Here is a 13,843-nt window from a genome sequence, read left to right on the forward strand (position 1 = left end):
GCACGGTGCTATTTACACAGACAGATCCAGCCTGCTTACTGGTTGGGTGAGGGGTAGGGAAAACGCAGATACTGATCCCACACTGGGTCTGAACCATGGCATAGACAGATTTTTACTGAACAAGGTTCTGTGGAGAGGAGGGCAGGATTGATCATCACGGCACTGACCCTCATGAGAAGGAAGCCTCACGTTTTCTTGGAGTCCTACCTCCTTGCTCTATTTGTCTTAGCTGCATCTTCTCCTTGCAGGCAACTGCCTTCTGTTGAGGTCCATGGCTCCAGCCAGCTCCAGTGCCAGCCAGGATGAGCAGCACAGGAGGAACAAGAACTCAGCCTTCCACTGTCTAGTCCCTTGTGCCAGGCAGCCCCTTACAGTCAGCAGGGCTGGGAACATGAGGCACCAGGGACCTTCTCTGCTGGGTGCTGCATGTAATCCTTGGGAAGCCTCTGTGAGATGCTTCTTCCTCCCTGCTCCATCCTGCCATCAGCACAGCACTGCTAGAGCACACAGGCCTTGCAGGAGCTCAGATCAGCTCCATCTTGAACTGGCTGAAGTTCGGCACGGTGGGCGAGGGCTCAGCCATGCTGCTGAAGGGGCCACAGGACTGGGTGGCTGGCATGGCACCATGGCTCACAGTGGAGCTGAGCTGCTGCAGTGTCATCAGCATCTCCTGCTGCAGCCGCTGCTGGTGCTCCTGCTGACGTTCCAGGCGGGACTGCCACTCCAGCACTGTGTGCAGGGCCTGACTCAGCTTCTGCACCTCTGTCTGTACAGCATCCAGCTTCTCAGCAATGACGGGGCAGCTGGGAGCAGTGGGGGGCGCTGGTCCACTCCAAGCAAGGTTGCGATTTCCTGGACCCACAGGGTTTGGCAGGACAGTCTGAGTACTGGCATCTTTGACCTGGAATAGTGGAGGCAGGAGAGGAGGGAATGAGAAACATTATCAGCTGCGCATTCAATGGCATTTAACAAGAGATTTATTCCACACTTAGCTACAAGGCTCAGAGAAAAGCTCAGAGAAAGTCATCACCTTGCTGCAGACCTCTAGACCTCACCATGAGCTGCACTTCAGCCCCACCCAGCCCCAAAGTTGCTGCTGCCTCGGAGCCCCTGGTGCCCCGTGTTCTGTTAGCATGTGCTGATCCATCCTGTGTGGGTGCTGCGAAATGGCAGTGGGGCTGCTCGCGCTTATGCCAAGCTTGTGTTTGCTCTCTGCAGGGACACAAACAGCATCTCCTGGATTTTGCTTTCCAGCCTTGGGTTGCTGGAAGAACCTCCTGAGCTGGAACTGACACCAAGCCTTAAAAAGAGGTTTGTGAGCTGCAGGTTGGAGGCCAAGCCTGGCAGCGACTGGCATCTCAAGTGCTGGCTGCAGGTGGGTGGGCTCATGGCCTCAGCTCCCCCAGAGGGACTTCCCAGACACACTCACCAAGTGCCAGGGTCAAGCATTGGTGGGGAGTGCAGCTAGCAGAGGTTGGGGGGCATTCTGGGAGCCTTGCACCCTCAAAAGCCTGCCTCACCACATGGTGTAGATGCAGCAGGGTGCTGTGCAGGGTTGGCTAGATGGCAGCACCACAGCAGCTCCTGGCTAGAGCTCATGGACTCTCCCATCCTGCCATCCTACCTTCTTCTGCAGGAGGATAGCCCTGCCCACAGTCTTCTTTTTCACCATCAGGGCTGAGTTGTGGGTGGGGGGTGTGACCAACTGCCTTCGGCTGGGCAGAGGCTGGAGGGGGATTGCCAGGCCCCCCAGAGCAGTCTGCAGAGCCAGGGATGTGCCTGTGGAGCTGTCATCACCTGCAAGAATAGAGAAACACCTCAAAAGAAGGCCCTTGGGGGGTATCCAGTGGGGAATGGGGCTCTTTCCTGAGCCCAGCAGTGCCGGGGGTGGCCATTGATGAACCCCAGTGGGGCCAGGCCTTACCATTCCCAGGGGCCAGCCCCACAGGCAGGATGTCCCTGACCTGCCCACTGTCTTTGCAGAGTGAGGCCACACTGACAATCTGGATGCCCTCCTTGGTGTCCTGGCTGCCAGTGGAGCAGGGTGCCTGGCTGCCCATGGGATCCTCAGCGGGCACTGCAGGGGGCCGGGTGCCAAACAGCCTGTAGGGCTCAGCCGCATGCTCCTGCAGTGGGGGCCAAGACTGGTCCCCATCCCAGCTAGCTGCCGCTGACTCTGGCTCCACACTCTTCCTCTTGAGGAAGAGGTACACAGCCTGCGGTGTCACCCGGATGTCATCCAGCTCCAGCACCTTCTTGATCTTGCGGAAGCTCAGCCCAGCCCTGCGCAGCTCCACGATCCTCCTCTTGGCATGGTCATCCAGCCGACCCATTGCTGCTGGGACCCCTCCTGTGCCCAGCACCTACATCCCTGGAGTGCGGCCGTCGTGGGGATACTGGCAGCCCCCCAGGAAGCTCTATGCCCTGTGATGGTGCTCAGGCTCAGCTAGTGCCTTGCTGCCAGGCTGCTGGCCCTTGCCCTGGGTCCATGTGATGCCATCCCCGGCTTCCAGAAGTGACACAGTTCCCAGATGGAAAGGGCGAAGGAGGTGGCTCTTCCCACCAGAGTGAATATGGACAGCCCCAAGCCTGTCCCTCACTCACACAGAGCCCCTTTAAAGACAGGGGTCCAGCTTGGTCCCCCAGTCTGCCAAGGGCACAGAGGACGGTGACGGGCTTGGCTCTGCCCAATGTCCCAAACTGGACATCAATCCCACCCTGCCAGCAGCACAGCAAGGAATCAGAAGCGGTCAGGATCCCGAGCAGCAGCTCAGTGTCCCGGGAAGCCTGGTGCGAGTCCTGGCAAGTGACAGTTCATCGCACAAGGCTGGTAGGACCCCATTGTGTCTCCCTGGTGGCCCAGAAGGTCACGGCGAGCAGAACCGTAGAAACTCCGTGTGGGAACTGCTGGTGCTGCAGAGCCTGCCCTGGGTCTGGAGATGGCACCATCCTGTACCTTTGGGAGAAGCAAATGCAACAACTGATACACCCACTGTAAAGAAGGCACGACTATAACTATAATGGCTGCACCTCCTTGCTTCCCCTCTCACACCATGTACGTGCCTGTACCACATGGGGATATACCTATACATGTCTATGCATGCACATGTATGTGTCTACACAACTATGTTGGAGGGTTTTTTCCACTTTCTACCAAATACCTTAATCTGCAGGCATTCCTTGGGCCCTCAGTGCTGCACCTGCTGCCTAAAGAACATACTTTTGGGTTTCACTTCACTAAAATAAATATCTTCCAATTCCCAGAAGACTGCAAAACCATTTTCCAATTAGAAAGAGACTACATTAAGTGGCTGCTGCCAAGCAGATGTGATATAAGAACCTTTTCCTAACCACACTTCCCAAGGGACATATAGATCTTAAAAAAGACAATAATGTGTTATGCTGGCCAAGGAGGCACAGAGACTATTGGACATCACCCCTAGGGAGAAATGGAGTCACTTAATTTGACAGAGTTCTGCCCCTCTGCACCTTACTACTTCCATGGCAAAACAGAGACATTAGCTCCAGAGATGTAGGCTGCACTTTGATCCAGTGCTGTTTATGTCTTAAGGCCACCCCATGCCCTGCTGTGTGCATTAGGGACCTTGTAAATAAGAGCTGGGGGAGTGGATATTAGAAAACAGACATCCTTGGATGCAGACACTATCATTGCAGAGCAAAAGTAAAAGGTCAGAAATTCTCAATCTTTCCCATGTCAAGGGAAGATGCTCCAAGGAGACCATCACCTTGAAGCTGCAACTATGAGGAGCTCAAGCCCTGGCAATATACTCTGTCCTCCTTCCAGAGTGTATCCAGACGCGGCCAGAGGGCACTGCACTATCTGAGCAGTTGATGACAGAAACATATCATTGACATAAATGCCAGGAAAGCCTGCAGCCATGCCTGCACACTTCACCCAGCCCCCACAGTGAAGATGAGAGCACCTTGGAAAAGCACCAGCTCCACACTGCATCTCCTCCAGCTCCCTCTCCATGAAGATGTTGCTCTCTGTGTACCATCGCCAAGTGCAAAATCCCCCCTTCATCACATGTTCATCCCCTTCAGCCCTTCCCCAGCCTTCCACTGAGCTCCCACCACCGCCCTGCTTTTCTGAGCTTGGGGACAGTTCACAGAAGGTACAGACCATCCCCACCCTGCTAACCCCACAGATGCTCAGCATTCCCAACACTCGGTGTTCCCTCAGAGCCCCGCATTTGCTGGAGGAACAGCAGGATGAGGAGTTCGGCCGTAATTGCTTCAGAGCAGCAGGGCATGGCTGCAGACAGCAGCTCCATGTATTGGAAACAATATAACTTTTAAATTTTTATTTTCTCTGGTTAGGCTTGGCTTGACTTTGCCTTGGAGAAAGGAATTTTCTTTAGTTTCTTTAGGAGAGGTAGCATCACTCTGTGGAGATGGGCTTAACATACTGGGAGACGGGGGGTAGCCCAAAGATATTCAGAAAGATAAAAGGCCATCAACGGAACATCTACCCCAGACCTCACCTCTAGCAGAATTGGAGACATGTGGTCCAGAAAGGACTGATAAGAAAATCGAAGAATGAAAGGCTAATTAAAATCAGAAGTGAGGAGATTGGGATCTAAAGAGAAACTGAATACTGGGGGTTGCTCAACTCGGGACCAATGAACTTTGAAACAGCGCATCTCTATGGGTTTTGACTGTATAAAGTTTGGGGGGAAATCCTGTAAAAATGTGTGTTTGGAATATTTTCCTTGGCACATCCTGGCCAGAAAACAAAGTAATGCCTGATTCTCTGTCACTTCAAATATAATGCTAGAGGGTTTTTATTTTCTTTCCAATTTTCAGTGACACATGGAGATACCATCAATGCTCAAAGCTTCACCCAGGTTCCTTATCATTCAAGAACAGCATCTGCCTCTGCAGCAGGGCTTTAAAAAAATGTCTATTTACTGATCAGAGGTAGACCAAGATCTGGAAAGCCATTTCAGAGAAGACACTGAGAAGGAGAGGGAGGGTCAGAGTCCAGCAGGTGAGCAGGAGATACAGGAGGCAAGTGCAGACAGAAGTGCAGGTCAAAATTCAGCTCCAATTCAGCTCCACCTGTTCACTTACACCTTGAGGGTGGACAACAGCTACTCTCTTCCGTTGTCAGGTAGGGGAAAAGGATTACCACTGAAAGCAACATGACTGTATTCCAAAATATACAGTACTCCAGCAATTTCCTCCAAGATCACAGAATCATAGAATCACAGAAATCAGTTAGGCTGGAAAAGACCTCTGAGATCATCAGGTGCAACCTTTGACCAATCACCACCTTGTCAATTAGACCATGGCACTAAGTGTCACATCCAGTCTTTTCTTAAACACCTCCAGGGATGGTGACTCCATCACCTCCCTGGGCAGCCCATTCCAATGTCTGACAACCCCTCCTGTGAAGAAATTCTTCCAGATGTCCAACTTGTCCCCTCCTCTGGTGCAGCCTGAGACTATGTCCTTGTCCCATCACTAGTTCACTGGGAGAAGCCACCTTTCAGATAGTTGTAGAGAGTGATAAGGTTATCCGTGAGCCTTCTTTTTTCCAGGATAAACAACCCCAGCTCTCTCAGCCACTCCTCATAAGATTTACTCTCTAAACCCTTCACCAGCTTCATTGCCCTTCTCTGGACTCACTCCAGCACCTCACTGTCTCTCCTGAATTAAGGGATCCAGAACGGTTTGGGTGAGAAGGGATCTTAAAGCACATCTCATTCCCCCATGGGCAGAGACACCTTTTACTATCCCACACTGCTCCAAGCCCAGTCCAACCTGGCCTTGGGACACTTCCAGGGATAACCACAGCTTCTCTGGGCAACCTGTGCCAGGGCCTCACACTCCCTTACAGGGAAGAATTTCTTCCCAATATCCTATCTAAACCTCTGTGACAGTTTGAAGCCATTCCACCTTGTCCTATCTCTAGATACCCTTGTAAAAATTATCTCTTCATCTTCCTTGTAAATTCCCTTCAAGTACTGGAAGGCCAAGTCATAAGATCCCACAGTCAGCCTTTGCAACAGCCTAGCCTGGCTCCATCTCTACTTACAATTTTATTTATCCAGGTCTTGCTGCAAACTTGCAGTTTTCCTGAGCAAATGTGCTCCCCATTTCCACACTGAGTCCTTCTCCTTCCATCACCTCCTCTTTCTCCCTCTCCAGGGGGTATTTTCCCCATAGAGCTGCAGCCTGTGTTATGCACACACCTGATTAAGTTACACATTCACAAACAGATGAGACCTTTACACTCACCTGGTCTTCAAGGTGTTTGTTATTCTCCAATAATTTTTGCACAAGGAAAAACAAAAATCAATTAAATGAGAGGGAAAGATTCAGGGATTTTTCTAGGCCTGTGACTGATGGAGTTCCTTTCACTTTCCAGGGCCAGGTTAGGAGTGACATGATTCCTCTGAAGCTTTCTTACACCACTCGGAAGAAGTTAATTCCAGTCATGGTTTTGCAGGAGGATAGGGAAAGGGCGCACATCTGTGGAAGAAAATTCACAGCAATTGTGTAAGCTTTACTCTCTGCCTCTAACCCCTTCCATTTCTGTGGATATCAGGAACACAGTGAGGTTTTGTCTTCTCATGAAAGTCCCTGGAACAGTCTCATCTGGATTGACTCAGCCTTTGCTATTTCTAAAACAGAGCAGCACCAGGAAGTTGGCTTGGCATTTCCATACAAAGACCAGGTGCTGTAAGCAGAGTGTGGCAATAAAAGCCCTCTGTTCTGAAATCCCGCTTGCCTCCACCTCCCCAGCCACAGCTGCAAGTCCTTTAGTTAACCCAGAGTCTGCAGCCATGCATCATTCCCCAGCAAGCTGCAATGGCTCCTCATGATCTGAGAGTGTCTTCCCCCACAGACACACCCCTTGTTTTGCAGTGGGATGGGTATCCCAGAGGGACGATGCGGTCAGTGGACACTCAGCTTACAGTTCCAACCAGAGAGGGCTATCATGCAGCACCACAGGCTACAAGTTTTGCCCTTTCATAGGCTGGCTTCTGAGACCTTACACAGCCAGCTTGGACATACACATTTATGTGAGCAGATGCATGCCTTGTTACACCATCAGGCCTGCAAGAGGAATTTTGCTCCAGCCTGCCAATTTAGGTGTCTGTTCAAATTTCAGCTCAGCCACTCTTTCTCCAGCTGCTGCTCAATGCTTGCAACGCCTGAAGTCTTTAATTAGTCAACTGTAGCTGGAAAGCTCCTTTTCCCAGGTATTGCTGCTGGTAATGCTGTATTCCATAACTCTGCATGCAGCTATATTCACAGAAACACAGTCCAGAGCCTGGAGCAGCCTTCTCATACTGGGAATTATTTCCTTAGTTGCCATGCTCTCTGGCCCAGACACTAATACATACAAAATGAAACCTTGAGAGAGAAGGAGAAAGAAGGCAGCACTCCTGCATGTCGCAGAGTTCCTCTCAGAGCAGAGTGGATTTCAGGTTTAAGAAAGAGGAGGAGCATGAATCTAAGTTTCCTACAACTCAAGTGATAACCACTAGCCTTAGGCCAAGCAGGTTTTCCCTCTGCACAGCTTGTTCCTGTGCTCATGCAAGCCCCCAGTCCAGGAGGTGACCCTGAGAGAGAGGAACTCCCCAGTTGGATACTTGCAGTATCCATCCTGCAAGTCCTCCAGGTAGAGCTCCCCCACCTGCCTGCACACACATCCACGCCTGGCCACTGCCACCTGTGTCTCCTGCAGTTCACCTGAAGCCCTGATTTTGGCTTTGAATGCCAAATTCCCCAAGAGTGAAACATTAGCTGTGTAAGCCAGCTTGGCTCATGTCTAGGAAGATTAACTTCTTTCTTTTGTCTCACAGCTGCTCTTGGACACAGGCAGTTTTTATCCTTGGGAGGTACAAGCAAAGCTGCTTCTGCAATTCATGCTGGGGTGAAGCAGGGAAGAGTTAATTCTTCAACAGATATGAGACAGGTAACTGTACTAGCCTGGGGTTGTGTTTTCTCAATGGCTGTTTTAGCTGCACCACAGCATGCCCATGGCCAGCCTGGCCCAGGAGATGGAATAGCCTTCGAGAGATGGAAGCATTTATGTATAGATGGGCTTAACCACGGCAACGAACTCCCATCCACCATTTCAGAAGCAGCACAGCCATGGGGCAGCAGGTAGAGGTGGAGCAACAGCTCTCACCAGAGAGACAAATTGCTGATTCTGAGAACAGATGTGATTGAAGGAGAGAGAAGAGTGAGAGAAGGAAAAGCTGTGACCCACAGGGAGCATGAAGATGCAGAGCAAGAAGATGCAGCTCATTTTGTCTGGTCTCAGCCATTGAAAACAGACACTTCATGTTGTTAACATCCCAAACATGTTGGGCTCAAGGGGTTGCTGAGCTGCACAGAGTGCAAAATACTCCTGCCCTAAGAAGGTCTGTGTAAGATCACGAAGAATAAAGTTGGATGTGGCTATGTCTCTTTCTTTTCAACTTTAACTCTCTTTGTACAGTGCAAGGCCAATGTAACTGGGCACGGGGAAATAGTTTACCTCATCCACAATGGATTCAGTGTTGCAAAAGGGGGATTGATCCTCATGGACCTTGTAAGGAGACACAAGCCAAACCTGTCAGATCTGGGCCTTGTGACTAGTAACAGCTTGACAAGGTTCTCTCGCTCACCCTTTCCTTTGCCTCTGATTTCCAGACCTCCTTCTCAGACCCCCAGCACACCCTGGGAAGCTGGAGCCGCTGGAAGCAGCTGGGGAGGGACACTCGTCCATCTTGTTTGGTTTTGTTGTTTTCCCACAGTGTTCTGAATAGCTGCTGCAAAAGCTGGCAAGACAAATCCTTTTTCACTCTACAGCAGCTTGGAGGGGAAAAAATTATTAAAAAACATCCCCAGAAGCACAAGGAGGACAATGCTGGTTTACATGGGATTCAGATTTGGATTCAGACAGAAAGAAGTGTATCAAGTAGAGCAAAGGTATTGTGGAAGAAGTGAGTCTGCTAGGAATGCCCAAATCCTCACCCTGCAGAGAATTGTGCTCTGAACACAGCCATGTGTTCATGCTGGGGTGAAGTAAGGAATTCTCCACTGGGCTTCCTGCCCTCAGGGTCCTGCTCCAGAGCCTGCCCAGCACAGGTTAGAAGGGACATGGATAGTTCTTGACCATTCACACAGAGAACGGATTTACTGATGTAGAGACAGACTGGGAACTCTTAGCTTTGTGGAGACAGGTAAACAGAAAGGGCTCACAGAATCACAGAATATCCCAAGTTGGAAGGGACCCATAAGGATCACTGAATCAAGATCCTGGCCCTGTACAAGACAGCCCTGAGAATGGCAATCAGCTGGCCATGGTGGTTCAATGGAACTTGACTTGGAGGAAGATGAACAGTATTAGGTGTCCAATGCTGAAATGTTGCCAAAGCAGAAAGATCTGTGCCAGGGAGAAATGGCCATTTCTCCTAGGCTGCAATTTTACTTGATGCTACTGCTCTATGGAATTTGCCAAGCATCATGGAAGAAATAACATTATCTCACAGCACTGAGCGTAGTGAGGCTGCATTCCACCTTACACAGCCCTGACTTTCTTTGCAAAACTGGTGAAGGAGTACCTCTGTTATAAGTTTTATTTAAAGGTGATGGATCAGATGAATTTAGATGGTGCTGCTGCTACCTGAACCATGCTGGCTCCCCTCTGATAGGATAACCTCAGAAGAAGATTTTAATCAAGTTGCACTTCAGCCATCAGAATGGCAGAGAGAAAAGGTCGGGTCTCTGGCCCAGGATTTGAAGTGAGCTGTTTAGAGCCCACAGCTCATTTTGCTCTGTCACCTGCTCTGACAACTGCTTCATTCATTTATGCTCTGCTTTCAGAGCAGTTGAGGAGCTACCCCTGCCTGGCCACACTTTAAAAATCTGATCCTCACATGGAAAATACAAAAATTTATGGTTCTACTTTAAGATTTGCAGAATGTGAACACTGAAGAAAACTGGATCTCCACAAGGTTTCTTTAACAGTTTTGGGGGTTGCAAAAAAAAAAAAAAAAAAAAAAATTATGAGTAGGATGATATACATAGTTTGCTCTTGCCCCAGACAGTGCCAGTACAGCTTGGACCTCACTGGAAAATAGTGTATAAAGATATGGTGGGAAGATAAAGAGGAGTGTGTTGGGATGTTTAAGGACACAAGGTAACAACACTCTGTTAATGTTGTTAATATTGTTACCTTATGTTTGTGGGGAGAAAAGGAACAGCATCAGGAATACAGGAAAATCCTCCCTAATGGTGAAAGGGTCCCAGGCCGCACACCACAGAGCAGAGACACTGTATAAAATGACACTGTTTGATAACCTTCAACAAAAAACCCAGAGGTCACCCTCAACATTTTATTACCTGGTGTGACAAACTCAGCATGGTTGTAATGCTGTGTCTGGTAAAGGTCAGGTTTGTATTAAGAAATTATTTGGAGCATCTAAACATCATATTAAGAACTGCGAAACCACAGCTTGAAGGCACGAGACGCTTTCATAGAGCCTGTGGGAGAGGAACAAGCTGGATTTCCCACCCTGACTCTAAAGTCCATTTCTGTCCTTGGACTGAACAAATCATCAAGGTGAACTTTAGTATTCAGACAAGAACAATAAATGCCAAGTATCTCACTGCCTGCCTTTACCTCTGCCTCTCTGTAAAGCATGTGCTTTGAGTCACTGCTCTTCACAGACACAGCCCTTCCAGCAGAGAGCTACACTGGCTACACCACAAGCACACCTTGAATTTCTAGTCTTGCACATACCTGAAGAAGAAACAAAGAAATCACTGCAAAGTGTAACACGGTATTTAGTCCTTGTGGTGAAACCAGGACGTTTGATTAAGTTTAACATTGAAGAAGTACATTCCTAAAGCATCAGGGCATAAGAGTGTTGCAGGAAAAAAAAGAAGGAAAACAGCATCAAGGCACAGTTTTTAGGGTAAAAGTTGTGAAATACACAAATGTATGCACTGACACATCCAGGAGCAGACAGTCCTGAAGTCCTAAGCCTGTTCATGGCCTAGCTACCACTGTGCACTGCAAGAATAGTGCAGCGCAAGAATAGCCTTAGACCTCAAGAGAGGCCCAGGTGTTTGGAAACTATGACAGGTGACTTAATAGACCAATAAGTATTACAGCTAAATTGATAAATTCACCCCCTCCAGCAGATTAGAGAGGATCTCCCAAAATCTTCTATTTTTGCTATTCCAAATCTATATAGCTACTCAGCAGTGCAGCCACGGGAAACTTTCTCAACTCTCTGCAATGACAACTAAGGCTGTTTCTACATGGATTAAAAGTTTCCAAATCCTCAGAAGACTCACTTCCCCACTCTGCAATTCCTCTAAGGAAGCCACACAGACTATACCCTCTGGAGCCAGATACACGTCTACCCCTACTCTCATCGAGGTGCAGAAGGAATGATAAACTGAATAGGGAGGCAGACCAAAGATCTTCCAGTACAGGGAAAACACCCTGTGTCCAGAGGCTGTGGGCTGAGCCAGTGCTGCAGTGCAATCCCTACAAATGCTAAGCAATACCTGGTACAGGGTGCGCACAGCTCACTATGATAAAGGAATGCCAGTGTTGCTGTGGGCAAAATGACCCTCTGATCACCTGGATGTCCGGGGGCTCTAAGAGAGAGCTCTCTATAGCCCCCACCACAACCAAAGCCAATGAATAGGAAGGACAAATGAAGCGCCAGTTGCAAGCCGATTCAACACACGAGACGAGCGCCCTCAGCCTCAGGCGGCGTTTAGACACAATTAGTCTCAACCCCACTGGCACCGGAGCAGAGCAGTTCACCTGCGAAGGTGGCCGTAAATAGCCCGTCCTCAGCATAAGCCTGGGAGTGGAGAAGGGAAGGGACAGAAAAGCGCAGAACTAAGAGCCAAAAGCAGCACTCACGGAGCTCTGTTCTTTCCTCTCCTGCTCGTCCACCAATGCATGGGCGGTATCTAAAGGAGTCTTCACTTCGCTGGAAAATTGCTGGGCAGGTTTCTGAGTTCAAGAAGCGGCTGGAGGACAGCACTTCAGATCGGGCATATAATTCCCAGCTCCGACACCGAATCTCTGCACCACGCCAGCCTCCGCACGGCCGCGGGCCCAGGAGCCCTGTCCTGCTGCACCCTCCCTGTGCTCGCACCACTGCCAGGAGTTCCTCTCATCCTTCCCCACGCCACTCCCAGCACCCAAACCAGCTGAATGCACAGAAGCAAATGGGCAGAGCACCCACGTACAGGAGCTCGGGACTGCTGCCGAAGTCCTCTCACACGAAGGCACCAACTCGCTGCAGCGTTCCCCGACGGCCGGGACCCGCCAGGTGCCAGCACAGCCCGGCTCTGCCGCAACCAACTTTCTGCAAGGCGGCTCCTTGAAAACCTCCTGCCGTCTTTGTTTGGTTGGGGCAGAGCCAGCAAGAGCTGCTGGGAAAGTCACCCAGGCGGAGACCGATACATAGGGAGGGCGGAGCCCCTCTCGTAACCCTTTCGGGGCAGCCGCGCTCCAGGGACGCGAGGAGCCTCATCGCCTGAAGGCACGGACCCGTCCGGCCCGGCCCGAAGCACAGCCCAGGCGCCGCTATTGTCACCCGTGATAGAGGATGGAGAAGAAGCTCCACAGGAGACAGCGCTGCTGTCCCTAGAGGTCCCATCCAGCTCTGGAAACACCAGCTCTGGAAACACCAGCTCCATCCCGGCGGGGGGTGATGGCTGTGCTGTGCCAGCCGGGCTGCTGGCATGGGGCAGAGGCCACAGCAGGGCCGTTTGCTCTGAAACTGAAGCAGACTCATGCTTTGAGCTGTTCTCACCTCTGCAAGTGCCCCCAAATGAGATGTTCAAATCTTTCTCCTTGTTCAGGCTTGGCTTAAGGCTCAGTCCTGCTAACTGCTGGCAGTCCCTGGGAGGGGATCAGACTCCCCTCCAACACGCTGCCACCACCATCCTGGAGCTGACCCTGCTGCTCCCAACTCCGCAGGAACCTGCTTCAAGGAACAACTGGCAAGAAACTTTTTTCACTGTACAATTATTTTTCTGCTGGTTCAGTAACCTTAACTGCTACTCCTGGAGAGATGAGAACTGTAAGAGAATAAGGGTGTGCAGAACTTTGGGACCACTTAACCTTTATGGCTTTGCCATAACTGAGAGAAAAAATGCTAAAACACTGTGGGTGCAGCCAGGTGGATTTTGAGCTCTGCTCCCAGGGAACAAGAGACAAGACAAGGGGAAATGGCCTCAAGTTGCACCAAGGGTGGTTTCGTTTGGATATTGGGGAAATAGTCCTTGCAGAATGGGTGGTCAGGCATTAGAAGAGGCTGCCCAGGGCAGTGGTAGAATCGCCATCTCTGGAAGTGTTAAAAAAAGTACAGAGGTGGCACCTGGGGACATGGTTTAATGGTGGCCTTGGCAGGGCCGTGGGAATGGCATTGGAGGTAGACTCAACGATCTTAGAGGGCTTTTCCAACATAAATGATTCCATGATTCTACAGTCATCATGACAGTCTACTGGTAGTCCTCATTAGACACAGTGCAGTTTGTCATTGAACCCATGTGAACTTTTAGTAGGCTACAAAAATCCCCTGGCAGGGAAATCTGCCTTTTTTTGGGTAAGATTTTGTGGGAAGAACAACTTTCTTTTCCTTTTCTTTGGGGTTTTGGTTTGTTTGTTTGTTTGTTTTCTGAACCTGTTCCATGTCTGGTTTCATGTCATACCCCTTGGTTTTGCAGCAGAACAGAAAACAAGCCAGTTTTTCTCCTTGCCACGCATGAATTTACAGACACCTGCCCTGGTCTTGCTCATGTCCTGTGATGGAGGTAGATGGAATATATTCTTGCAATGCAT

General features: G+C 50.1%; 1 protein-coding gene across 7 annotated transcripts; it reads right to left on the reverse strand.

Annotated features, from left to right (window-relative positions):
- Positions 1-94: 94 nt before the first annotated feature.
- On the reverse strand, positions 95-12,381 carry LOC146430993 (uncharacterized). Of its 7 annotated transcripts, none has more exons than XM_085075308.1 (5): positions 12,244-12,346; positions 6,265-6,498; positions 1,925-2,956; positions 1,625-1,797; positions 95-901 (listed from the first exon to the last, which is right to left on the reverse strand). In XM_085075308.1, the coding sequence occupies exons 3-5, from the start codon at positions 2,331-2,333 to the stop codon at positions 524-526; spliced, it is 960 nt and encodes a 319-aa protein (XP_084931434.1). In that variant the 5' UTR covers positions 2,334-2,956; positions 6,265-6,498; positions 12,244-12,346; the 3' UTR covers positions 95-523. The 7 variants fall into 7 exon arrangements, with proteins under 7 accessions (XP_084931434.1, XP_084931433.1, XP_084931435.1 ...); XM_085075307.1 differs by lacking the exon at positions 12,244-12,346 and adding an exon at positions 11,912-11,997; XM_085075309.1 differs by lacking the exon at positions 6,265-6,498 and having other exon boundaries at positions 12,240-12,381.
- Between the last annotated feature and the right edge of the window lie 1,462 nt (positions 12,382-13,843).

This window comes from Lichenostomus cassidix, chromosome 14 (assembly GCF_008360975.1).
Source record: "Lichenostomus cassidix isolate B80296 chromosome 14, HeHo_3.0, whole genome shotgun sequence".
Lineage (NCBI taxonomy): Eukaryota > Metazoa > Chordata > Aves > Passeriformes > Meliphagidae > Lichenostomus > Lichenostomus cassidix.

What these genes read in the sequence shown, in the direction of transcription:
- LOC146430993 (XM_085075309.1), bottom strand. Translation starts at nt 2,333, where the DNA reads ATGGGTCGGCTGGATGACCATGCCAAGAGGAGGATCGTGGAGCTGCGC. An exon ending in GGGGCTGGCCCCTGGGAATG is followed by an intron (nt 1,798 to 1,924) that starts GTAAGGCCTGGC and finishes CTATTCTTGCAG; the next exon opens with GTGATGACAGCTCCACAGGC. An exon ending in CTATCCTCCTGCAGAAGAAG is followed by an intron (nt 902 to 1,624) that starts GTAGGATGGCAG and finishes CCACTATTCCAG; the next exon opens with GTCAAAGATGCCAGTACTCA.